This window comes from Grammomys surdaster, unplaced genomic scaffold (assembly GCF_004785775.1).
Source record: "Grammomys surdaster isolate TR1022 unplaced genomic scaffold, NIH_TR_1.0 125878, whole genome shotgun sequence".
NCBI lineage: Eukaryota > Metazoa > Chordata > Mammalia > Rodentia > Muridae > Grammomys > Grammomys surdaster.
Window position 1 is genome coordinate 825777 of NW_021620703.1, and position 26906 is coordinate 852682.

Below are 26906 nucleotides of genomic sequence, written 5' to 3' on the forward strand. Positions count from 1 at the left end.
TGTGTGTGTGTGTTTGTGTGTGTATGTGTATGCTTGTGTGTGTGTCTGTGTGTCTGTGTGTGTGTTTGTGTGTGTATGTATGTGTTTGTATGTGTATATGTGTGTGTATGTGTGTGTTTGTCTGTGTGCATGTGTGTGTGTATGTGTGTGTTTGTGTGTGTACACATGAGTACAGATGCCCATGGAGTCTTGAAGATGAAGTCAGATCCCTTGGAGCTGGAGTTACAGGTGGTTGTAAGCCTCCAGACGTGGGTGCTGGGAACTGAACTTGGGTTCTCTCTAAGAGAAGTATACACACTTAACCATTGAGCCATCTTCTCAGGCCCAGTGAAGTGATGATATGCTGTATCTACTTGCCTATCAGTAAGTTCTGTTACATATTTATTCCTTATTTTTTGAAATATTTTGTTCATTTTTCTTGTTATAATATTGTATATTTTTGTTACTTTTTTTCTGAGTATTAAATGAATAGATTATTTACAGTAACATTTGTACTATTGCAAACAAGATAATTTAATAATTGTGTTTGCATTCATTCCTTTTATACAACAGTGCAGATATCTTATTGGCCTTTATATACAGCAAGTTTGCAACATTTAATTAATTTATTATTGTAGGCTTATAAATAACCAAGCAGTTCTATATATTACATTCTAATCTCTTAGTCTTTTATTTTCTCAGCTTATTTCATTAGCTGAAATTGCTAGATTAATCCACAGGAACAATTTTAGTGAAAATCCTTGTCTCATTACCAGTCATAAAAAAGGAATGATTTCAACCTTTGCTGATACATACATTGTCTGGTGTAAGTTTATCTTAGGTACCCTTTACTGACTAAAGATTTCCTCCTTAATTCATAGCTTATTTAAGTTACTATGCCAGGTACTTAGTTTACTAACAATTTCCGTTATGAATAGATGTTGAATTTCATCAAAAACTATTTCCATGTGGCCCATGGTGGACAGATGTTTTCTCCTATCATCGGTTGGCACAAGGCCATTGGGTTTCATTTCCTCTTGATTTAGTCTCTTTTCTTCCCCCAACCTCCCTTTCTCCCTTTTTCTTTCATTTTATCTTTTTATTTATTTCCCAGTAAAGAAAGGCTTTTATCAGGAGTACAGATACCAGGGCACACAGAAAGACCCTTCACAAAGCAGAGGGTGATGGGAAGCCTAAGCCCCCACTTTGTTTACTCAACAGGCTGTTGGGTAATATTTTCTCAGACTGTGTTTGTCTACATTCATGAATGGGTTTGGTTTCTAATTCCTATTACATAGGAGAAGAGCCATGCCGATGAGAGCTTGTTGATGGAACTCAATGAACTGGTGCCTTGTAGGGCATGGGCTATGAATGGGCACATGCTCTATACACCCTACGTTCTGTTGCATACAGTCATTTTTCAGCTAGAGTCACTCAAGAGGTATTAGAGAGGATGACTTGGAAGACTTGTGAATATATATATATATATATATATATATATATATATATATATATATATATGATTTATGAGAAAATGCATTTGTGAACTGAGAAAATAAGAGCACGTGATGCTCTTAACTACCAAGTCTTTCCTCTAGATCCCACTGAGTAGTTCTTGATGAAATTCGACATCAATAATGAAATGTCTTAGTATCACTTAGGAAGTTAACTGTGGACACAAGGGAATTTTTTTTTAATCAGAGAAAGAGTACTTAAGGATACTCTTGTAACGCCACTGGATACAGTAGCAGTAGTTGATTAGTTTTAAGTCTTTCTCCTCCTAAACGACCAAACTTAGTATCTATGTCTTAGCTCAGCTCTATGTCTGTCTAGTGTGAGAAAGACAAGACCCCTATTTTCATAGGAATGAGTAGATAGTTCTTACTTTTAGTCTCCACAAAGTAGTATTTTTCATGGTGACGTTGTTGCTAAATTCTCCTCATTCGGTGTGTTGCCACATTATAGGTATGAGCAGAGTCATGCGATGTTATATTCAGTTTGGAAGCCTATTTTGAGGAAATCTGAGTTCAGTTCTCTGCAATGCTATTCAGTTGCTGGCTATGAAAATTTCTCTCAACCCCTGTCACATGTCTGTGTGTTTTAAAAATTGTCCAGTAATAGTAACTGACCCAAGACTGCAGGGAAGGCGGATGATGTGACTCTCCTTTTATCTCACAGAGGCAAATCTTCTGTACGTTTACTAGTAGATGAGCTTCCATGTATTAATTTGTATCATTCTTCAAAACTAAGCATTTGAAAATGCACGAACTATAATTCAAAGCTCTTAAAGTGTGTTCTTGAGATGTGTGATGATGAGAAGGCTTAGAGACTGATAGGTTTTTGTGGTTCTATGCTATTCAACACCTTTGATTTAAAAATGATGCCCCAGGGTTCTATTTTATTCTCTATGTTACCATGACCACCACACTTAACCATTCTCTTCCTAATTTCCTTCATTAATAAAGTGGTTCTAACCATAGTGGCTGTTTCATAGAGAGTCCTTGTTAATACTGAGGAGGTAAACATATGGGGCTTGAACTATCCCTTGATAAATAATCAACACAGTAAACTTTTGTAGTTATTATTCATAGTATTAGTTCAGTGGCATGGAGACATAAGACATATAATAGAACCGGAATACAGCTTAAACCATGAGAAAATGTGATAACATACTTGATTTGATCACATCTCGTTCTAGGCCTCATTAGGATGTTCCTTATGCTGATGTTGCAGCCCACAAAGCTCTTCTGTCTTGTTCCTCAAATTATCCCTGTCTTCTGCCTGCTATGTGTTTCGTCTCTCTCCTCTACTATCTTTTCTTCATCTTCACCTTTTCAATATTCTCCATGAGTGTTTACTGAACTTAGGAGAACACATTGTGGGACCTTGTTCTCACTCACTAGGGAATTCACAGCTTGGTGAGATGATGGAGCATAGTGGTAAGCTGTTGAGAAGAACTTACAATTTATCCAGTGGGGAATCTCCCAGTGAGGATTTCATCTTGCATGAGGGTGGAGAGAGAGTTTATTCAGAAGTGGACTTAAAGATGAATGGGGGGGGGGACAGGGAATTGAAATGGCTAGACTGTTTAGGAGGCTTTTTAAAAAAAAATCTAATTTCGTAGATTTCATTCGAAGAATTCTAAGATGCAGAATACCTAAATGAATTCAGAGGCATAACTGTTTTTCAAAAAGGGGTGATTGTATTTTAATTTCAATCAAGGAATAAAATAGTATTCAGTTGAAGACAAGAGTAATGCAAGAAGCGTTTGAAGGAGAAATGATAAAGAAGAGGTGTCTAGAACCTAGGGTGAGGGGAGGGCACACATTCCAGTGGTTGTGTGCTGGGGTAACTCAGTTCTGGGACATAGGAAGCTATTGCTGACATCTATAGACACCAGAGGCTGAAAACTGGGGGAGAAAATCATGAACATGAGGCAGCAGTTAGATATTCAAGTAGAAATATGGCGATCTAGTCATCTTATTGTATAATGATGAAAATTTTGAGCAATGTACACTTTGTAGCTATTAATTTAAATATTATCTTTGGGTTATAATATTATTCTGTGGGCCATCATCACTGGCATAAATTTTAAAGATTTTTATATTCTAGCAAGATACTGGTGACCTTGTCGTTGGGGTTCATCTAAATTAGTTGCATGCTGTGATACACTTACTATGAATGAAGGGTAAGAATCAGTTTTAGTCTTGACTTGATGAAGCAGAAATAAAATGGGAAGCATTTCAAAGAAATGATGTAATGGAATTAGCTAACGTGGCCTGGTATTTTGAGACCGAGTCTCATGTAGCCCAGGCTGGAATCAAATTTGGTATGCAACCGGGGATAGCCTTGAACTCCTGATATTTCTGCTCTGTCACCCAAGTGCTGGTATTTCAGACATGTGTCACTATGCTGGGTAGCAAATGTGCTTTGATGGATGGCTATTTATGGAAGGTATTTACAGAGGTCACTTTATCATCCATCATTAGTTGCAATGCTTGAGGAAAATACTAAGAAAAGGCAATGGAATGTAGCTTTTAGCCTGTGAAATATTAATAGATTTCATATTAGTAGGTATTATTTTATTTCTTAAAATTTAATAACAACATAAACTTGCAATCATTTAAGGATGCTGAAATGTTAATATCTGTTTCCTATGCCATACTGTTAATATTGAGCTATATATTTCTATATAAATTTGGCCCATTATATGTATCTGTATATTTTGGTAAAAGAATTTTCAAATAATGGGGTTAAAAGTTTAAATGCCTCTGAAGTTCTTACTTTTACTTCCATGCCAAATCTCAGTTCATTCTTTTTTTTGACTACTTCACGTCTATGTTTTACCTATTTCTTTGTTTAGGAAGGGCACTTTATAGAGTTTCAAATTGAGCCTCTTGGGATTTTTAATGATAGAACTTTTTTATGTGTTAACTTAAATTTTAAAAAGTTATAAAACTATCTCCTTAACGGTCATACTGGGTGTTTAATTTTATTATCTTACTTCCTTAGCAAGTATTACCAGGACAATAGAACGTGATAGTCATGCCAGTTATCAGATTGATAGAGTGGAAATTACTTTGGTGTACTTAACTTTGGACTTGTTAATTCTGGTCTGCATATTCATGAGTGTTTGAGCCAGTGTACCACAAAGACTTGACAATAACTGCACTTCCTTCTCCCTCATTTTGTTCACTTCCTGTCAGCATCCGAAGCAGAGATTATTTTAGTTCCCAGTTTCTAATCTCCTTGACTTTTTTTTTTGAAGACAGCATTGCCGCACCCCTGAATCTTTTAAAATAATATGCTTAATTTTAATTTTTACCAACATAAAAGCATGCTATGCTTAACTTTTCTCATGTCCTTCCCTCATTGAACTGGCAAGACTCACTGTCCTCCGTGTATCAGTGAAATATGAGTCTGTAGATTTTAGTACATTGTTCTGTTATTTTTCCATCATTGTATCTTTTCTTTGGACTATTTCAAATCGCATACAAGTAAACTGAGGTACACATGGATAATATAGTGTCTGTTGGTAAGCTGTGTTCTTCTTACAGTTTTCTTTACCATCCCATCAGCACACGGCAACCTGGAGTACTTAACAACACTCACTCTGGACCAGGTCATGGCTACTTCTCAGTGATCATGTTGATGATGCCCAGAAAATGGCAGCACCTCTTCATTTACGAGTGTGTGGCTGTTGGACCTCCTCTCTTGTGAGATAAGGAGCAGAGCTTCATTGCTTCTTTTCAAGGCTGCTATGTGACGTAGTCCTAATCCTCCAACTTTATCTTTCTTCTTGACGTCTGGTTTCATATTCAAGGACTCATCGCAAATCTGACATCATGAAAACTTTCCACATGTTTCCTTCTAAGAATTCCTCAGTTTCTGCATTTGGGTTTTAGTCTACTTTGCAGTCTGAGTGGTCTTGACTGCCTTACTGAGGATTGCTTGACAGTATAAGAGAGGGTGCATTTCTGGGATCTTTAATCTATTTTCCTTGTCTCTGTATCTGCTGTGATGGCCTCTTGAGATTCAGAGGAGGCTGCTGAGTTATGGAATTGCAGTCCATGGGATGGGTGCACATGTAACTTGCCTGATGGCTTTTCAGTGAAGTTACATCAGTGCTTGGCATTACTAACTTCCAAATGTTAGCCAGCCCGCTAGGGGGAATAAACTAATTTGTCACTTGGTTAAATATTATTGAAACCCTTAAAGAACCTAAAATTTTGTCTTGACCTTTGTGCTTCTGTCTCCTTCCTTGGTATGTAAGCTTTATGAGGTGATATATGCACCTCACTTCCCAAACGTTCTTGATATGTATAAATGCTCAGCAAAAGTTTGTTTCCAATAACCTGGAAACAAGTGAATATGTTGAAACACAAACCTTCAGCCTTTCCCGATAGCCAGAGCGTTATATGATCAGGTTATCTGGGATCTTCTCCAGTCCAGCAGGTGTTCAGTGATCACTGGTGGATGAGGGATCCCAGGGGGAAGAAAACAGGGAGCAGTGTTCATAACTAATCACACAGTCATACAAAAGACAGATGTTAAAGATAATGGAAAGTGCTTAAAGGCTTTGATTCTCTACTATCCCCAAGTGACTTCATTTATATTCAAATGGAGTGAATCATTACACACACACATATACACACACACACACATATACACACACACTCACACAGACACACACATATACATACACACACCTGCACAGACACACACTCACACATCCACGTACACACACATGTAACTATAGTGCAACAATATCCTGATTGTTGATTATTTGGTTTATAAATGACTAAGGCATTATTATTTCTTTTTACCTCACTCTTTTGTTTGCTTTTCTGTTGAAAATACAACAACCTAGCACTTTCAGGAAAATTAACAGAAGATGAGAGTAGAAAAGAAAAGAGAGGGAAGGAAGGGAGAAATAGCACACACAGCTACGCTGTTCACGAACATTTGCATATGCACAAGTTATCAACTATCTAAATACAGTTTCTTTATATAGTACTTAACAGTAGTTCCTATGATCATGGTATCAAATAATCTTCTACATAAGCAAACAGTGCAAGTCACCAGGCATGTTATATGGTCACTGTCATAAATTTTATAGCAACAGTTGATGGTTTCATTGCTGCCTCTTGAGACATGATTCTACTAAGGAGTGTTGTTAGTGCCGCCGCTTTTATGTATTGTACAGTGAAAGTTTGTTCTAATCTATATTCTATGAAACAATACCAGGCAGATTGAGACGGCCGTACAATGATACTAAATACTGGCAGCCACTTAAGAACCTAGTTGGCTTCCTGTGGTAAACAGGAATTGCTTGATACTTCTTGGTAAACAAATATTTCCAAATAATCAGAGCTGTCAAAAACAAAGCTAAGAGCCAGTGTTGTTCATTTAGCTCTGAAAAATCTGAGCGATGTAAACCACTGGCTATGAAGAGCAAAGCTCACGGTGATGACAGACGGTCTAAGTGTTCAGTGTGTGGCTGCTGCGTTTCGTGTGACCTATGAATCGCTTCCGGTTTAACGACTTTGCTGTTTTATCCTTCTTCTCAGAAAACCAAATGGAGAAAACTGATCTGCCCTCTCAGAACTCCAGGAACACGACCGGAGACTTTAATATAAAGGAGGAAGCGGTGTTCAGGTCGGCAGGTGAACAGAGCCCGTTACATTCCAGGAATAAGCGTTTTTTATCATACCCAAGATACGTGGAAGTTATGGTTACAGCCGATGCTAAGATGGTTCACCATCATGGGCAGAATTTGCAGCACTATGTGCTGACACTGATGTCAATTGTAAGTACCATAACAGTTCTTCTTAAAGATGTATCTTATTTCTATTATTTTGTGTGCACGTATATGTGTTTGCTGTACATGTGTGGGTACCCTTAGCAGCAAGAAGAGGGAGCTCCTCTGCAGTGGTTGTGAGCTGCTCCATGGGTACTGAGTGTGTCCCTTATAAGAGCAGCAACTATTCTCAACCTCTGAACCATCTCTTCAGTCCCACCTTACTAGGACTCTCACGTCATCTAAAATGAAGCACCAGTTAATGTTTTTCATGTACAACTTAAAAATGTTTTTCCAAGCTCTAGACATAAGCAAGTTGTGTTTCCATTCAAACCAGAATTTCATCTGTTACTCTGGCAACTTTTACACTTGAACATCTCCCCAGCACTCACAGAGACAGCTTGCTGTGTTCCTCATGTGAATGGCTTCTGCCCTCTAGTGACAGAGAAGATCCTTGTGGCGTTTATCTTCGAATCTGAATGTAAACCTCCGTCTGTTCTCAAGCAGGGTAGAGTGTGTGTCTCTGACTACTATTAAGTTCCCTTGATCAGAAGTTTGGCACTCCATCTTTTAAATTTTAGACACAATATTAATAGAGCTGCCTTAGGAGATACAGGCTGTAAGTCTTTGGTTTAGGGTTAGATTCTCTGCTGTGTAGTGGTTCTGGGACCCTCAAGGCTAACACCATGAAGAAACATGTTAACACTCTGTGTGCATGAGTACACATGCATGTACTTACAGCATCTCACCTTCTCTAGAGCGTCCCTGAATTCAGACCTGTTACTCAGGAGTATTGACAAAACTCACCTCATCTAGACTCCAGTTGAACAAGTTTAGTTGACAAAACACAGTCATTCACTTATGCAGATTCAGAGTTATTAGGGATGTACTTAACAGCCAGAAGTACCTCTGCTCACATGGATGGAATTGAGACCTGTGCTGTTGAGAAGACTTGGCCAAGACACTTCTTGTGACACTTCTTGCCAGGTTCCTTAGATGGAATTCCCCAGTACAAGTTACTGTGTTTTGAGATCCTAAGATCTTCTCATTTTTCTTATTTATGGAAGTTGTCTAAAGTCCTTGCAATTAAATCAAGCTATACCCCATACAATGTAGGCACTCAGAAAATTTACTAAAACAATAAGCAAGTAGTTAAAATGGAAGTAATAATTTTTCTGGACATAGAAGATTATGATAAAAACTGACGATCCAAAAGTAATTTCTGAAACTATCACAGATACACTCACGTATTTGAACTGTGTTTTAAACAAACGACCCAGATGATGAATAGTGGTATATATGTCGATACTGATGACATTTTATAATTTCTGAAACCAAAATAATTATTTAGCCGTGTATTTATCTGTATATGGGTGTGGCCCACAGGTGTTCTAAGGAGAATTACGGTGCGGATGATGCCAGTTAACAGGTACAACATTGAATCAATTCTGTGGAACACTGGATAAACTTAGTGATTAGAAAATTACATTTATTAAGAAAATTGTCTCGAGGGAGACAGGGAAGGAAAACACCATATTTTATAATAGCCGTAGCGTTAGAAGTGTGAGTTGAAGATAGATTATATCTATGGCAGAGCTTTGGAAATCCTGAGTAGAGGAAGCAAAGCAATGCATTAGGAATTAGAAGAGTCATTTTTGGCACTATTTCCACACTCAATGAAAGTTTTGACATCTTTATTGTATATAAAAATCAATTTGTATTATAGTTTTCTCAAAAGATAATTAAAATGAGTTTGGACCTTTTCAAGTTTCCTGAGAGCAAGGCAGACGGTTTTACATCATGGAAATATTCTTGTGATCGATATTTCTGGAAACAACAAGGCAACGAGTGGACACAGCACTTCCTGGGTTTTCCCTAGGAGGAGTGCAGATTTCAGCTGGAGCTGGGCTCTGTGTAACGCTGTTGGCTGTTCTGTATTAAGGTTTCATCTCAGCATGGTGGATGTGTCAGGGCTGGGAAGGAGCACCATTTGAGTTATGAATGGAGAAGAATTGTGTAGAGGAGGGTTAGACAGACATGTTTGTGCTTTTTCCCTTAGAGGCCAAGTTTCAAAAGACTTCTGAACAAATAGACACCATCTTTGATCGTTGTGTGAAGACTTAGGAAAGCTGGCACATTTTGGTGTCCCATCCACCCATTGTTGTTAGTTTAAAAGGTTGTAAACAACATTGCAAATGGAAAAAATAAACTTGAGAAAAGGGAGATGGGCTCTGGATTTAACCTGAAGCTTTCTTAGTTTAGCATTTAACATCTCACATTTTTTTTCCTTTGAAAACTTAAATCCTCTCTGTGGTAGGACAGTTGGCCCCACCTCAGAGGTTGTCAGATCCAGTCAATGTGGTTTATCTCATGGAAGTCTTTTTTCCAAAATAGCTCTAGAGATGTCAGACAAAAGCTGTCTCCACTCAGTATCTACAGATGTCTCCACCTGAAGTGGGAACTAGTGAGTCATATGTAGCTTTCCCTATTTTTTTTAAATTTTTAAATGTTTTTTACTTGAGACAGATTTACGTCACTTTCCCTTCCTATCCCTCCTTCCAACCCCTGTCAGCTACTGTCTTTTCAACCCTCTCTATATTCTCACTCTCCAGTGTGTAGCCTCATTTTCTTTGATTTTTACATATACATATATAATATTTTAAAATTTAATATGAATGCATTTGTATTCATATTTATGTGCGTGCACCTGCCCAGTCGATTTGTGTTATTTGTGCATATATGAATATAAGGTTGACCATTCTGCACTGGACACATGGAGCCAATAACGAGCTCATACCTGGGTGATGCCAACTCTTTCTTCCAGTAATCAATAACTGCCTGCTATTCTTACTCTAAGGGTGCCCCCCCTAAAGAATCCTACTTTCACCTTAACATGTCCACTGATGTTGCTATCTTTCTGGCTTGCTTATACAGCCATTTCTGGGAGAGCTGACTGACCGCAGACTTCTTAGTAGCTTGGCTCTTGCAGTCTTCCCACCCTTCTGCTATTCTCTCTGAATAGGAGATGTAAGAGCTGAGGTGCAGATGTACCCATCAGGGCTGGGCTACCCACCATCTGCTGATCTCTGGAGCATTGTGTCCAGTTGTGGTTTTCTGTGATGGTGTGCATTTGTGTAAAGAGAGGATTCTTTTACAAAATATGAAAGCTATTATAATTTCTATCCAATGGATAAGGATGATAAACACTTTTTAAGATACTCTGTAGCCATTTTCTTTCTTCTATTAATAGTTCTGTATAAATCCCTAGATCATTTATTTTTGGGGAGGGTTCTTTGTATATTCTGTATATTAATCTTCTGTCACATGTATGGCTGACAAAGATTCTCTCCCATTCTGTGGGCTTCTTTGTCATGGCTGATTGTTTCCTTAGCTGTATGGAAGCGTTTGAGTTGATGAGCTCCCTCTATTGTAGATCGATGACTGGGGTCCCGTCCGGGATGTCCTTTCTTCCACTTATATCATGTAGGATACACCTTATGTTTTCTTCTAGCAGTTTTTAGTGTTTCAAATTTCAGCTTTCTTTGATCTTCTTGAATCCAATTCTGTGCAGAGTGATTGATACGGGTCTAATTTCATTCCCCTGCATGTGGGATCAAGTTTTCTGTGGCCTATTTGTTGTTGTTTTTTTTTTTTTTAAATATAGAATGCTTCACGAATTTGCGTGTCATCCCTGTGCAGGGACCATGCTAATCTTCTCTGTATTATTCCAGTTTTAGTATATGTGATGCTGAAGAGAGCACCATGGCCCATTTATTAAAGATGCTGTCTTATCTCCAGAGTATTTTTCTTTCTTTGTGAGATAACCAGATGGCTGTAGTTATTGCTACTCATTTTAGGTAGACTGATTTATTCCATTGTTCTGCACGTTTCATCTCTGGTCAGTGCCATATTGTTTTTATTAATATAACTCTATAATATGACTTGCAGTCTGGAATATCAATCCCTCTAGTATTCTTTCTGTTCAAGATTGCTTTGTCTATCTTAAGTCTTTTCTGGTTCTGTATGAACTTTAGAATTTCTCCCTATTTCTGCCAAGAATATCATATGTACATTGAGTGGAATTGCACTAAATCTGTAAATTGCTTTTGTAGGATGGTCGTATTCACGATATTAATTTTACTGGCTCAGGAACTTGAAAAATCCTTTCCATTTTCTAAAATGTTTCCAACCGCTTCAGAAAGTTGGAGTTTTCATTGTAGAGTCTTTCAAATACTTGGTGAAATAATTTACAAGATGTTCTATTGCCTTTGCTGTGATTGTAAGTGGAAGTGTATCTATGATCTCAAAAACTTGTACTCTTTTAAGTTGAAGTATCTACTGTAACATGACCTCCTACGGGAGAAGAGATGATTGTGTCAAAAAAGTGATGTGACATGCTGCAGATAACGCTTCTTTCTCAAGAATTATGTGTACATCAGCTTTTCAAGACTCAATGAAAACACTTTTTAAACTCAACATTTCTCAAACTGTGTGATTTTATTCATCCTCCACAACCCTCTCTTTACGTCGCTTGACTAATGCTAATCCAATACACAAGGGCATTGTGACAGATGGCTTCAGCTTGGTGGATTCTCAGCTTGTTTGTAAATATTGAGACAAGTCTGGATAAACCCATAGTTGAACAGCAAGTACTAACAGAGCTGCATCTAACACTCAGGTTCCTGGATGTATTCAAGAGATGTATTCACAGAACTGCTTCAAGGCTAGGTCACATGACCCAAAGGACGTCACTGGGGCAGGGAAGGAGCTGGAGAGCTGGGAAATAGTTTGTTAGCCAGTCTGAATTGGGAAGAACGTGAGGCAGAACGATGGTGTTGCACAACCAATAATATTGATTGTGTGGAAGGCTCGGTCTCAACAATCAGACACCCACGCAGAGTCGACTCTGGGTGCCAGCTCCTCAGCCTCCGTACGCCCACGAGTTTGCCGCTTCAGCTTCCTAATCTATGAACGAACATTCAAACGCTCCTTATCTCACAAGACATGTGAACGTTGAATGAGCTACTTCATCTAAACTTAAATTTATGCATAATCTTTCAATAGATACCTTCTGTTGCTAATTTATTACTCATTATTTAATTAAGGAATTACCATAAGAGACTCCATTGTAAAACGCCAGGCTCTTGACATGAGGACCTGTGATGGACATCCTTGTTATAAACTTCTCTTGAATACTCCACGGTCGTTCTGGCTACTCATTGCTTGAGTGCAACTCGACATTATTGCCTAGAGCCACTCAGTGTCAGGCCGTTACCCGTCTGAGTGCACTGAGAGGCACACATGTCCTGTATGAGCACGCCACTTACAAAGAGCAAGAGTCAACTCATGGCTGCGGGTACAGTTGGAAATGCAAACATGATGGCGGGCTTCACTCCTGCTCTTCCTCCTCGTCCTTGTCTGCATCTATTTGTGGTCAAACCCAGTTCCTGCTGCTGAACCGCATTCCCACCCCATAGCATTCATTTCGTTTTCATTTTTTGTATCTGTGTCATGCATGTCAATAGTGTGTGTAGCTGTGTGTGCACACGTGTATGGGTGTGTTTCTGCATGTGCATGTGCGTGTAAGCATATGGAGACCAACGTCAGTGTAAGTTATCTCCCTCTGTCGATCTCCACGTTGTTTTTGATATAAAGCCGTGTTTATCTTAAAGGTTTAAAATCTGTTTTTAAAACCTTTTTAAATTTTTTTTACATTTATAATTTTAAAATTATTTAAAATTTTAAACATTAGAAAGGGGGAATTTAAGGTGTACTTTAGCTCATTGAAGAACTGACAGTTAAGGAGAGGATTATTCTATTATTTAAAATTATTTCTTACTTCTCTATATATTTCTTGAGAATTTCATAAGAGTATAGCATTTACATTATTTCCCTCCCTATCTCTCCAGCTCCTCCCATTTTCCCCCATGCTCTCTCAAATTCTTGCCTTTTTATTCCTTAATTATTGTTGTTTTACACACACACACACCCACACACCACATGTACGCACACACATACACACACACACGTATACATTTATAAATACGACTTGCTGAGTCCTTTAGTATCACATTATTTTTTATTATTTCTTTCAACCTGGAACTTGGTAATTGTCTGGGGTAGCTGGCCACAAGCTCTAAGGATCTGCACAGCCCTGCTCACACTTCCCCCATGGTACTACAGTTCCAGACATGTGCCATACTCCTGGGTTTACCTGAGTGCTAGGAATCCAAATTCAGGTGAGCACTTTATCCAACTGAGCCATCTTCCAGCCCAAATTCTTAACTAATGAAGCACACCATTTTTTAAGGTGAGCATTGTTGCAGTCCGGTATCACTGGTTGAAACTGCCAACCATCTAACCATCTTTGTATTAACCTACTACGATCTACACCGTGGCTATTATTGCTCTTGTCATTGTGAGCACCAGAGCCAGGGCCATCACTGCAGGTAGAGCTGACAAGCTTGCAAATAGTTGTGGCTGTCCACCTAAAACACCAGGAGAAGTACTAGAGCGTGTATGTTCATTCTGGCCTAACTGCAGAATTAGCTTCGCTTCCATTTTGTGAAGGCCCTCTGCTCTGGGAGGCATTTGTTGGAGGTCTATTATACATTGTGTTGTAGTAGCTTTGGCCAATGGAGGGGCCTGTAGAGATGTTCAAACTCTGCTCTAAAAGGTTAGGGACTGTATTTTTCTTCTCTTCTCTGTCTATCTAAAAGAAGCAAATAATAGATATGGAACATTTTAAATTAAATGAACAAATGATATAGCAATACCTGAGACAGTGAACTTCTGTGGCTTGGAAAGTGACCCATTGTGCAGTTGGTATAGACATTATAAATGGTTTCTGTTGTACAAGTGGCCTGAGTTAATTAAAGGGACAGAGGCAGAGGCAGAGAGAGGCAGAGAGGCAGAGAGGCAGAGAGGCAGAGAGAGGCAGATAGGCAGAGAGACAGAGAGGCAGAGAAGCAGAGAGGCAGAGAGAGATAGAGAGAGGCAGAGAGGCAGAGAGAAGCAGAGAGATAGAGAGAGACAGAGAGAGATAGAGAGAGAGACAGAGAGAGGCAGAGAGGCAGAGAGAAGCAGAGAGGCAGAGAGGCAGAGAGGCAGAGAGGCAGAGAGAGAGAGAGAGAGGCAGAGAGAGGCAGAGAAGCAGAGGCACTGGCTGTGTTAAGCATTTGTGTAGTCCTAGCCTCTCTGAGTGTATAAGAAGAAGCTGTGAAGTTAGGGTGGAGAAATACATATATTGTTTATAATAATATATTTATATTTCATATATTTAATATATTATTATTATACCTTAGCCACAAATCACAGACTGGGGTCAGGCAGAGCCTCACAAACTTAAGTTCTCCAGTCTTGAAGACCCGAGGGTCAGCTTGTGATGTGGACCTCGTCTCTGGCTACGCATGTGACTGTAGATAAATCTCCTGCACCCCAGAGTGGGGCACCAGTGCTAAATGAACCATAGACCTGTTCACAACTGGAGATAGATAAGACTTCTGGAGAAAATATTAAGTAAAACGACAGATAGAATAGGTCACTTATTGGAGTAGGATGTTGTGATTATAAATAAATTGATTCTGATCTTGAAAAAGGTGGAGAAGCTTTTTGCTCTATCATCTATGGCAGTAATTTCTGTACTTGAATGCACTTACATACTTGGTGATTTTGATGAAAGTGCAGATTCCCTATAGACTGACTGTGTTGAACCATGGACTGGTATAGGTAGCTAGTTCTCAAACCAAACTTTATATGAAGATTATTTAATCCCTGTGAATTTTCAAGGATGCTGGTATGTCTTTTGACCCCAGAGAGTCTGATGTAAATTAATCATACCAGATGGGACACAAGGGATGGGATGAGAACCAGGCTTTGATAAAGCTTCTCTAAGAGACTCTAGTGTGTAGCCACACTGGAGAATGGATACTCTGGGTTGTTTCTACTTTGCTGCAGAGAAGCAACTTCATCTTTTTTTTAGGCAACTCATCTTTTGATGTCTATTTGCAGGTTGCCGCAATCTACAAGGATTCGAGCATCGGGAACCTTATAAATATAGTGATTGTGAAGTTAGTTGTAATTCACAGTGAGCAGGTAAGAAGCAGGACACAGTGAAGGCTGTAGGTTATGGTTGGCTTTTGGCCAGACTAGCTGTTGATTACAGTGGTCTTACTAGAAATGGGGTCTTTTAAAACATACTTTAAAGATGTAATTTGAACTGGGTGTGGTGATTTCCTGCTTGCACTTGGAACGCAGAGGCAGGTAGAGCTCTGTGAATTCAAGGCTACCCTGGTCTATAGGACATCCCCTGTGCCCAGTGCTACACAGTTAGATCCTGTCTCAAAAAGACTATGTGGTGGAAATAAAATTATACATATATATATATATATGTATATATATATATATATACATATATATATATATACATATATATATATATGCATAAGAAAGAACACACATCAATCAACAGTTTAAAAATTCAAAATGAAAACATCCACTCACTCTCATAATCATAATGTTGAAGGATTTAAAATATACTAATTTTTACAGTGGGATTTTTGATCCTGACTATTTGATCCTTATGTCAGATTAGTTTTTTATCACAATGCTAAAATGCATCTAACTAAAACTAAGAGCAAAGCCGATGCTACTGTTTAGGCACCTGTAAAAATGGAGTTTAATAACCTGTGAATTCTAACCGACCTGAGGGGAAATGTTTGCTATTTCATTGAGTTGTTCATTACTTCCACAGGAAGGACCAGTGATCAGTTTTAACGCAGCCAGCACATTACGCAACTTTTGCTTATGGCAACAGAGTCAGAATGTTCTGGATGATGCTCACCCTTCCCACCATGACACTGCTGTCCTCATCACGAGGTATGGCTTTGGAAACCATCTTGCTGCAGAACGACTTTCTACTCTTGTTTTGCATGAGAACTGATGATACATTTTGGTTACATTGACTCTATGCTGCTGAAACACGGAGGTGCTGAGAGCTGTCAGAATGACAGCAGTAACTCTTCTTTCAGAGCAGATTTTTCTACTCTTGTTTTGCATAAAAACTGATACATTTTGGTTACATTGACTCTATGTCACTGAAACATGGAAGCTCCGAGAGCTATCAGAATGAAAGCATTGACTCTTCTTTCAGACTGGAATTGTGGGAAATTCCTCAAGAAACCATCAGTGTCTGGATGCGTTGCTGTAGTCTAAATAAAATGCAGTCTTTGGTCATGTTAGAGACAGAATGGGAGCATTAGAAGGAATACATGGAAACTGACATACATGTAGAGCAGAGGGCCAATTTTACTCATTTCTTGTTTCTGTGTATCTATCTACCATCTTTTATCACCTGTGTGTCTGTCCCTGGTTTTGGTTTTTAGGGCATTCCATAATTATCAGGCTTCTCATGCTAGGAACAAGTTCCATTGTCAACAAGCCATTTCTATCTTCTTAGAGGCATCATTCAGTGCTAATTCACATCTGTTTGAACAACACTTAAAACACAGGGAGGTATGGTATTTGCTGTTCGGTTGAATGGCCTACTGATGAAATCCTTCACTTTGGGGTCAATCTCAAGGGAAGGTGAGCTTTTCAGAACCGTGAAATAGAAGTCTGTTTTAAAAGAAGGTAGGGGTTGTCTTAATTTCTACATGCCATCATAGCCTATGGTTCAGGCCTGCATTGTTGCTGATATCAGGTGCAGAGGATCACAGTGAAGGATTTAAGCTAGGAAGGAGGAAGAACAGAGAGAAGAGACCCAGAAGAGAGATGCGGCAGGTGGAGTGGAGTGGGGGCACTGTCCAGATATACAACTGGACTCAAGGATGCAGAGGCAAAAAGAAATGCTGACATCTGAGAGCTCCTGAGTTTCACACAAATACTGGTGGTATTAGAAGAGGGTAAACTGAGGCTGAGAGAGCAGATTCATCCTCACTGTATGAACTCGCAGAGCATCTGTTGCCCACCGAGGCAGGCACACGAGTGAGGCACCAATAACTTGAAAGGCTTTGAGCGTGCCACGAGCATTGTGGGTTGGGAGCTGATTGGTGAAGGTCTCAGTAGAGTTAAAGCTTTATTTGTGTGTTGACTTACTGCAACCATGCTTTCCAAAAATGTCTCACCATACAATCTTTTCTTTTAAGGGAAGACATTTGTGGAGCTAAAGAGAAATGTGACACATTAGGTGAGTTTTTTCATCAGTGAAGCTTATCTCATTGACTATTTAGTGAATTATAAAAAAAATACATTTAGAGATTCCCTTTTTGTCATTTTAATAATTTTGATGTGTTGTCTTGGTAAATAAGTGTTTCTTGCTTCTCTGATTCTCCCTCTGGATTTTGTAGAATAACAAGAACTAGGATTAGGTTGTTACTAACTATCAAGTGCTATGCAAAGCATGATATTTAATGTGTTTCTGTATGTATGAGATAATATACAGTAACCCATATGGCAACTTAAAGGTTATAGTGTAGTGCTGTGAGCCTGCCACCAGGTCTGACAACCCTGACTTAGCTGATCCTATAGCAGGCCTGTGTTCAGTCCTCATAGCATGTCTCTGCCTTTCCTGATGAGGTAACCTGCCCCCGCCCCCAGTTTTAGCCTTGTCTATTTCTTCCAATTTCTGAAAGTAGTAACATTACCTATATAAGCTTTCTAAACACAATAGTGCTTTCTTTTGCTTAAAAAAAAACCCCTTGTAGCTGTGATTATGCCCTTTCACTTCTGCATAACAGTTTGTACACATTTATATACTGATGGCCTGTTAGTCAAGTCACACTAATTAATTTTCTCTCATTGAATTGCTGGGCCAATACCTGTGCTCACACATCTTGGGCATCCCTAATCTGAAATGCTAGCTATTAATGGCCCGTGTTACATTTTAAAAGTTTCAGATCTTAAAGACTATTCTTTTTTTTTTTTTTTTTTTTTTTTTTTTTTTTAAAGATTTATTTATTTATTATATATGAATACACTGTAGCTGTCTTCAGGCACACCAGAAGAGGGCATCAGATCTCATTACAGATGGTTGTGAGCCACCATGTGGTTGCTGGGATTTGAACTCAGGACCTCTGGAAGTGCAGTCAGTGCTCTTAACCACTGAGCCATCTCTCCAGCCCTAAAGACTATTCTTAAAGATTGGACTTTGGTTGCAATCTATGTAAATATTTTTCATTTTGAAAAACTCTTGAAACTTGAAGTACCCTGGTCCACTGGTTTAGTTAGCCATGGGATATGTAAACACCCATTTTGGTTTGCTCCTTCTTGATAGAGGTTATTGCAGACTTCTCAGTCTTTGTCAATCTAAAATGTATTCTCATTTTGATGATTGCTAAGATGTTCGACCATATTTTTCCATAGCTACCAACTATTGGTGTTTCCTTTTCTACAGAACTGAAGTAACTGCAAGTAACATTGTGCTTTCTGCTCCAGCCTCTCTTTCTTTGATTGTAGTTAGGAAGAGAGTGAGGAAGAGAGAGAGGGAGAGGGAGAGGGAGAGGGAGAGCTCATTCTGTATAATGTTACAGGTCTGTATGTGATCATGTGATCTCAGGGCTGAACACCTGGTAGGAAATCTGAGTGTTCTTTCCTGAGTAAGAGTATATCTTCTACTCTCAGAATTCCTCCTTGCTTGTAGTACACTGTCTAGGGTTGAGGCCCTGTGAGTTTTCCTTCTCTAAATTTCGATGTTCAGTGGTCATTCAGGTCTTTGGCAGCCATGCATGCTTATGAGACTTTTTGACTTTTCTAGCAGGTACAGTCTTGCAGCAAGTTTCCTATTTCTCTAGCCTTTAGACTCTTCCTGACACTTCTTCTTTGATGATTCTGGAGCCTTAGATGCAGGAATTGTGTTGCTCATGTGTTAGTGGGACTGGGAACCACATGGTCTTTTGTTGTCTGTGTTTTGGTCAGTTTGATTTTATGCTATGGTCCCTGACTACTGCAAAGAGAGGTTTCTTTGAAAAGGGGTGAGACTTAGACTATCGGGGTAAAAGAACGAATATCTATAGAGTATGTTGAGAATTATGTTGATTTAGTCCTACCATGGGTAGGACAATTGGTTGCTTCTTTGCCTTGGAAGCTTATATGGCACCTACTGGTACCTGGAAAGCTACTCTTTAGGTAGAAGGCTTTCAGGTCAGGTCCAACATGGGTCCTCAGGATCCTGAGTTTGGAGAGCGTATCTTCAGCTAGATTTACTTTCTACTTCTGAGAGACAACCAAGGGCGATAGCAATAGCCTATAATGTTTTGGAGGTCTGAGCAACCCTGAATAACAGCTCAAAAGGAGGCTTCTCATGCCTGGTGTTGGTTTTTTATTGGATTGTTTATGGCTCTTGGGGAACATTTTCAGTTCGGATGAGAAAGTTCCACTTGAAGTATTTATGTGTTTATGTACACACATGTAAATGCATTTTCTTCAAATTTACATATTTATGTCATATCTGTATGCACATTAGATGTCCCAACTTTCCCTTGTTGAGTAGTTACTAGATACGTCTTTCCTTCCAATTCAGCAATGGGCAACCAGGAGGGTTAGCTAACTTTCTCTAACACTCTCTCCTAAGCAAATGATGCAAAGATCAATTTTACTTCATTCAACTGGTCCTACATAGTCCTGTTCATTACTTCATTTCTGCCATTGCATTCACCTCACGTATTAGGTGGGTTTTCTCCTTCAACACTCTCCACATTATAGTTGAAACAGTATCTACCATTGACCTGGAGCTAAGCTGGCAGCCAGCAAGTCCCCATAATCCTCCTGTCTCTGACCCTCACAGTACTCAGTTACAAGGGCACATGACCTCAAAGGCTTTTTCTTTTTGTGAAAGTTTTAAACTTTTTAAGATGCCTGCTGGGGATTTGAACTCAGGTCTTGATGCTTGGATAGCAAGCACTTATGTCTGGGGATGCATCTCCCTACCTCCAAAATTTGTTTATGATGTCACTTTCTTTTTTATATTCCCCACCTTGAGTTACAACCTGTAAAATATTTTTGGTGTAGGTTATTGATAGCAAATAATTTTTTCAATGATTTGCACATTTCCATTTTAATATAGATCTTGTTGAGTATCTGTTGTGACATTTATTTTTTCCATGTTTATATCATGACTTTACCTTACAACTTTTGTTGTTTAAAATTATACTTCAGCTGTAGAGTAATTTTAGATTTATTTTTATGTTATGTGCATGCATATTTTGCCTGCATATATGTATGTGTGCCACATACATTCTTTGTGTCAGTGAAGATCAGAGGAAGGCTTCAGATCTCCTAAAACTGAAGTTACAGATAGCTGTGAACTGTCATGTGGTAATAGAATCAAAAACATGTCCTCTGCAAGATCAGCAGGTGCTCTAAACCACTAAGCATGCCCCATGTGTGTAATTTAACATGATGTGTGTATGTGTGTGTCTGTGTATAAATTTTATGTGTCCCTGTGTTTTGCCTGCATGTATGGCTGTGAACTACATATGTGCCTGGTACCCATAGGTCTAAAGAGGGTATTGGATTCCCTGGAGCTGGAGTTACAGATGATTGTAAGCCACCATAGAGGTGCTGCAAACTGAACCACAGTCATTTGGAAGAGCAGCCAGTGCTCTTAACTGCTGAGCCAATGCTTCAGTTTGTGTTTTTTATTCTAACACAAGGGACCTTGATAAAATTGAGGCCCTTGCTGCCTTCTGTCTTAGGTAACTTTGAGACATCTCAAAATCAGCTTGAGTAAATCTGGACACGACAAAGTACCTGCCAGCTGCTTGGTACCACAGTGCTAACCGTTGACTTCAGATTTTGTTGATATGCATTTGTGGCCTTGTAGGACAAACTTGTAACCCATTTTCTAGTCATATGAAACATATATTTTCACAAGTCTGTCTTATGAGTAAAATTTTACAATATTTACTTTTAAAGATGAACTGTAGAGATGTATCATGTTGGAGTCACTATTGTATTCCAAATCTCAGCTCAGCTCTGAAGATAAACCTGTTGGAACTAAGCTCTTGGCAGCTTGACACTGCCAATGAAGTCTGGGACCGAAGGACAGCTGTAGGAAGTGTCTTCACTGTTCTCCTGTTTTGATAAGGGAGAAATGCATTCTAAAGTGGGAGTTGATTACAAAAATACATGTGGGAGCATAGCTTTTAGAAGCTTAAGGATACTCTATCGCTCTTCATTGTAAGAAAAGCTGTTCTGGAGAAGATGTTACCCAAGCAAGGCCTATTGACAAGATATTCACAAAGAGGAGAAGGAAGTCTTTCCTCTGCTGGCTATCGAGTTTGTTCTCAATACTTTCCCAGCCGTAGATTTGTGAATTTAATTTTCATTTCTTTAGATGGACAATAAAACTTTATGACTGTTTGGAAATCTACCTCCATGAAAGGATGATTTTCAGATTTTTAACTTTTATGAATAAAAGGATGCCTAGAAGAAGGCATCACTGTGACTATATCTGTTCAGGTCTAATTCTTCAGTCTACAGTGAGAAGGTGATGGTGCAAACATGTGCCAGCTCTTGTGAAAAGAATCCTCACAGGCGAATGGATACATTTCCTAGTTAATGTTAAAGAGTGGAATTAGCAGAAATTGCAGTATTGTACATTGAAACCCCCCAAATCTAAATCTCCAGTGATACTGATGGAGTCAGGAATGTCATAATAAATTATCATCATCATCTTCTTCCTTGTTATTGTTGACATCCAGCTAGGTTCCACTACTTTTATCTGGCTATGGCATGCTTGTTTGCGTATCATTCTTTGTATGGGTGAGAGAAGATTCTGTTGTATAAACCACCTCCCGCTACCCAGGTAGTTGGGGATTACCGAGTGCTTGCAGTAGCTCCTCTGTCCCAGCCACGCCGTGTCTTAGCTGGCATATTAAATAGCAAACATCCTCTCAGGCACTTACCCTTTACTTGTATGAATATGTGGTATTTAAATATCTGTATACTCCAAACTTTAAAGTTAAAGGTAAGTCACGGCAACTTCTTTTGTCTCTTGGTCTACCAACTGGAACTCTTTGTCCTTTGTATTAGCCACACTAGATAGCTCTGTTCTCCCTTCCACTGTGTTTGCAGTAGGGTATTTGTTCATTCTATTGTTGTTGGTGGTTTTTTTTTTAAATTGTTTTCTCGTATGAGAGAATCCAAAAGCTTAAGAAAACATTTCAACGCAACCCATTTAGTCTGCTCATTTACCTTTCAGCTTTAAATATTTGTTCACCATTAATAGACAATTCTGCGTTTATTTTCAAGTTGTAATTCCACCACCGGTGAGTGAGTGGTTTACATTTAGTTTCACTCGGCCATTTTCTTGCCACTTCCCACTTTTGATGAAGTACGTGTGTGTAATTTCTTTAGGCTTAGCGGAGCTGGGCACCCTGTGTGATCCTTCACGGAGCTGCTCCATTAGCGAAGAGAATGGGTTGAGTGCCGCCTTCACCATCGCCCATGAGCTTGGGCACGTGTAAGTACCTTCCCTCACCCGAGGGGTGTGCCTTCCACTTGCAGACATTCGGCCATGAACACATCCTACATCACATATTACAGTGCGATTTTTACCCTTCATCCTTGAAAGGCTACTTTGGTCCTTTATGATCCATGTTAGGTCATACAGGCTGCACAGACCAGCAGTTCCAAGAAGTAGAACTTGAATATTCTTCTATCTCACTTAATGTACTGGGTTATGTGACAAGGTCCGTTACCCTTTATTCTTTGTTACCCTATACATGGACAGGTACTGTCCAGTGCATTGTGTGGGAAGGTCTGCAATGTGTCCCCAACAACACTGGAAAGACCAGCTCGCATCTTGCTCTTTTTGCTTAGGTCCATGGGGTTTCTTATTCATCAAAGAATTCATTTTGGAGGTCGTCCACAACTATTTAGGGTTCTCTTATTCCTGCTTCTTGAAAACCTTACTGGGGTTCTGAGCTCTAAGAATGAGAGCCATGATCTCCCATGATTTGCTCAGAGCTGCTATGAAATGTTTCAAAGTCTTACGAACTCATTTTCTGATAAATAATTCTGAATGTAGCCTCAGGGTAGGTCACTAAGTTCCTTGTTTGTGGCTAGTAAGGAATCGAGGCCAGAGACGGTTCTTCATTCGACCACATTTTCTTTCCTGGTCATGACGTTAGAATGTCTGTGGACAGTAATTTGAGATGGGATAACTTATTTCGAAGGTACGGCCTCAGTTCCCTTTCGTTGTTTAGCTCATGGTCACCAGCAGTTAAAGGGGGACAGAGGGATGAGGCAGGGCGGGGGAGACCTTCAGATTGCTGGAATGTTGCAGTGGTACCTCAGATACACTTTTGCTGGTCCTTAAACCTGCTGACCTGTACACTGTGCAAAGGGTGTTGTGTTCACTGGATAGGACTTCTCCCTGAGGAACCTCAGGTTTTCTCAAGTATAGGTGAATAGTGAAGGTGATTTCCATCCACATGTGAGTCTGTGAGGCCAGGCACACAGTCTGCTGCTGCCCTGATAGCTCTTTAATCACTGCTCCCATTGTGAATATGCGTGACCTTGGGCACGCTTTTATTATTCTGATCTGTTGATCCTTACTTATGATGGACCTGAAGCCCAGAGCTTCAGCTGATATGTAGTCAATATGTAGAATGATACCAAGTTGCATACTGAAGAACCAGTCAATAGTCTAGAATTCAGTGTGGTGGCACCTTACCTAACATGTACACCCATCTCCTAGATGTCCGGTTTGCAATATTCAGACATGTTTTTGTGAATATTATGCTCATATCCTGAGTAGATGGGGCAAATCCCAAATATTTTTTTATTGTTTAGATTTTGATGACAAACAAGAAAGGTATGAGACTGATCAAAGGCATAATCTAATGCTTAACAGAAACCATGACTCTAAACATAGAATGTCCTCTTGTGTAAAGACCCAAAGTATAAAACCCGATATAACTCGATTTGTCTGTGCGTATATTGTACAGCTGTAGAAACACAAGCGGACTGTTAGTAATTAATGTTGTATTCACTTTTGGTAGTCTTAAGTGTTTACTTTCGTTTGCAGGTTTAATGTCCCACACGATGACAGTTTTAAGTGTAAGGAAGCTGCGGTTAAACATCAGTATCACGTAATGGCTCCAACTCTAAATTACCACACGAGTCCGTGGACCTGGTCAGCCTGCAGTCAGAAGCACATCACGGAGTTTCTAGAGTGAGTCTGGGTTTCTGCTACGTTAGTCGCTAAGTGACCACTTTCTAAATCATCAGACTTCACAGCTTCGTGTTCCTCTAGAGTGGTTCAGTAGAGGATTAGTTTTTCATTATTAGCATATAGATAAATGTCTAAAAATGAAAAGATATGGGTCAACAAGATGGCCCAGAGGGTAAAGTCATTTGCCTGATGACTGTAGTTCAGTACCTGGAACCCATATGGTGTAAGGAGAGACCAGAATCCTGCCAAATTGTCCTCTGACCCCAATATGTGTGCAGGGGCAAGTGCACCCCCACACACTAAATGAATGCATAAAGAATCTTTAAAAACAAGGATTTATATATAATATTTCACTTGACAGTTTTTGTGTTATAGTTCAGTCATATAGATATGTGTTGCTTTTTTTAAGGTGAACATTTTTTTGTGTGTGTGTGCTGAATACTGTTTGTGGAGTGACTTCCTGGCAATCAGAACACGGTCTTAAAGCCTCTTAAAGTGAAGTATCCACGATTTTGAAATGCCTGTTCTGTTGTTGCTGTTCAGAACAAGAAACATAATACACCTTTATTTTTATACTTTGACAGTTTGGATGAGAAATTTGAGGCTAAAGGGTCCTGAAAGTGTGATGTTAATTATATCGTGGTAACTTGTCATTCACCAGTTCTTGTGTGCAGCGCTGGGGACGGACTCCAGGTTCCTACACGTGTTGCGTAGATGCTGTGCCACTGAGCTCCGTTCCTAGCCCTGCCCCTCATGGCTCTGCCGCTTCCATGTGGGAGTGGGGTTCCAAGGCAAATAAACACAGGCCATGCCCACGACGTTTCAACTGCTAGTGGGGATCTGGTGCAAACAGGCACAGTGAAAACTTCTCTGCAAAACTAATATCATCATTGCGTACCAGAATGTTTGCTTTACTGATGTGACTAGAGATTGTTTTTTTAGATAATGAGAAGGTGCAAATATTGTCCTTTGAGAGTAATGGACAACAGAAACCTGGTGGAGATGCTACCGTGTGGGCAAGTGTACTCACGCTGTCCTGTTTTCTATCTTCCGTCCAGCACTGGCCATGGAGAATGTCTTCTCGACAAGCCCAATGGAAGAATATATGACCTGTCTCCACAGCTCCCGGGCTCTGTGTACGATGGGAACAAACAGTGTGAGCTCATGTTTGGTCCTGGATCACAAGTGTGTCCCTACTTGGTAGGAGAGACTCTACCTTTCTGTTTGAAAAACTACCTGGAAGTCATAGCAAAGATGTACTTCAAAATATACATTTATTCTTGAATGGAAGAAAGATTAGGTGGTGTTTCCTAGAAAGGGCCTAAAACAATGAAAAATCAAAACTAATGATGTGTTTGGTACTATGCTAAGTACTTCCAAATAAATATTGCATACTCTCACAGATTACTGTAAAGTATTCCTACTTGGAAGGTGTAGCCACAGCATAGCAATATGATATAAAATTTAAAAATGCTGAAATACTTATTTGGGGCAGAAGAGGTTAAAATGTTTTTTTTTCCATTTGTTTGTTTTTGGTATTGAGTCATTTTAAGGGCCTCACAAATATAATAGGTTGCATGCCTTTTTAAAGGTGTGTTTTATTTTTACTTATGTGTTTGGGTGTACGTCTGTGCGGTTATGTGTATGTGAGCACAATGCCCCCGGAGATCAGACGAGGGTGTTGGAGGCCCTGGAGCTGGAGTTACAGGAGGTTATGGGCTGCCTGGTGTGGGTGCTGAGAACTGAACTCAATTCCACCAAAAGATCAGTAATTGCTTGGAACCCTGAGCCCTCTTTCCAACCTTACATGTCTGTTACACAGGTGTAAAAGCAAAGGAATTAGATGTTTGGTTTTAATCAAAATATTCTTCATGATTTATTTTGGGGAATCTTTCCTAGGTCACCCACTTTCACTTCCCATGGCATAAACTCATCAGGTACGATAACTCTTGTATCAGGTCTACCATCACAATTCTCTCTGATGCGGGTGTGAAGTCAGAGTGTGATTTACAAATCACATCGGTGCTGTGCTGTGTGGACGCCTCACGTTCCCAAGCAGAACGGACCTTACACTTTCTTCACTTCTCTGCATGAACTTGCCAGTCAACTTCTACCTTAATGGAGTCTGAGGACCTCTGGGCCCAGGAATATAGACTTAATTTACTTAAATAAATGTATACATGTTTAAAGCCTCCAGTCTGAAAATCCAAAATCTGAAATGTTCTAAATCTGGAAATTTTGTGACTGCCAGTATGATATAATTATATAATATATAATATATTCATATAATCATACTATTATATGAATATGTTATATATTTATATATATAAATTTATAGTATAAAATATATTTATAATGTATTATAAATATATATAACAATAATATATATATATATCACAAAGTATAAACAAATTAAAATCTGAAAACTTCTGTTTTTCAGTAATTTCAGAT

The 26906-nt window shown here is 39.3% G+C and overlaps 1 protein-coding gene and 1 non-coding gene across 2 annotated transcripts in view; one reads left to right on the forward strand and one right to left on the reverse strand.

The window, feature by feature from the left end:
• Adamts20 (ADAM metallopeptidase with thrombospondin type 1 motif 20) overlaps positions 1–26906 on the forward strand; it is a 117146-nt gene that overhangs the window by 21418 nt on the left and 68822 nt on the right. The window contains exons 4-10 of the mRNA XM_028752163.1: positions 7050–7288; positions 15290–15373; positions 16032–16156; positions 17425–17465; positions 22634–22739; positions 24309–24455; positions 25514–25655. Of these exons, the coding sequence (XP_028607996.1) occupies positions 7050–7288; positions 15290–15373; positions 16032–16156; positions 17425–17465; positions 22634–22739; positions 24309–24455; positions 25514–25655 (884 nt within the window). The remainder of the gene's footprint in view (positions 1–7049; positions 7289–15289; positions 15374–16031; positions 16157–17424; positions 17466–22633; positions 22740–24308; positions 24456–25513; positions 25656–26906) is intronic.
• LOC114608221 lies at positions 10934–11040 on the reverse strand. Its single transcript, XR_003709319.1, has one exon. It is a non-coding gene; the product is annotated as a U6 spliceosomal RNA (small nuclear RNA).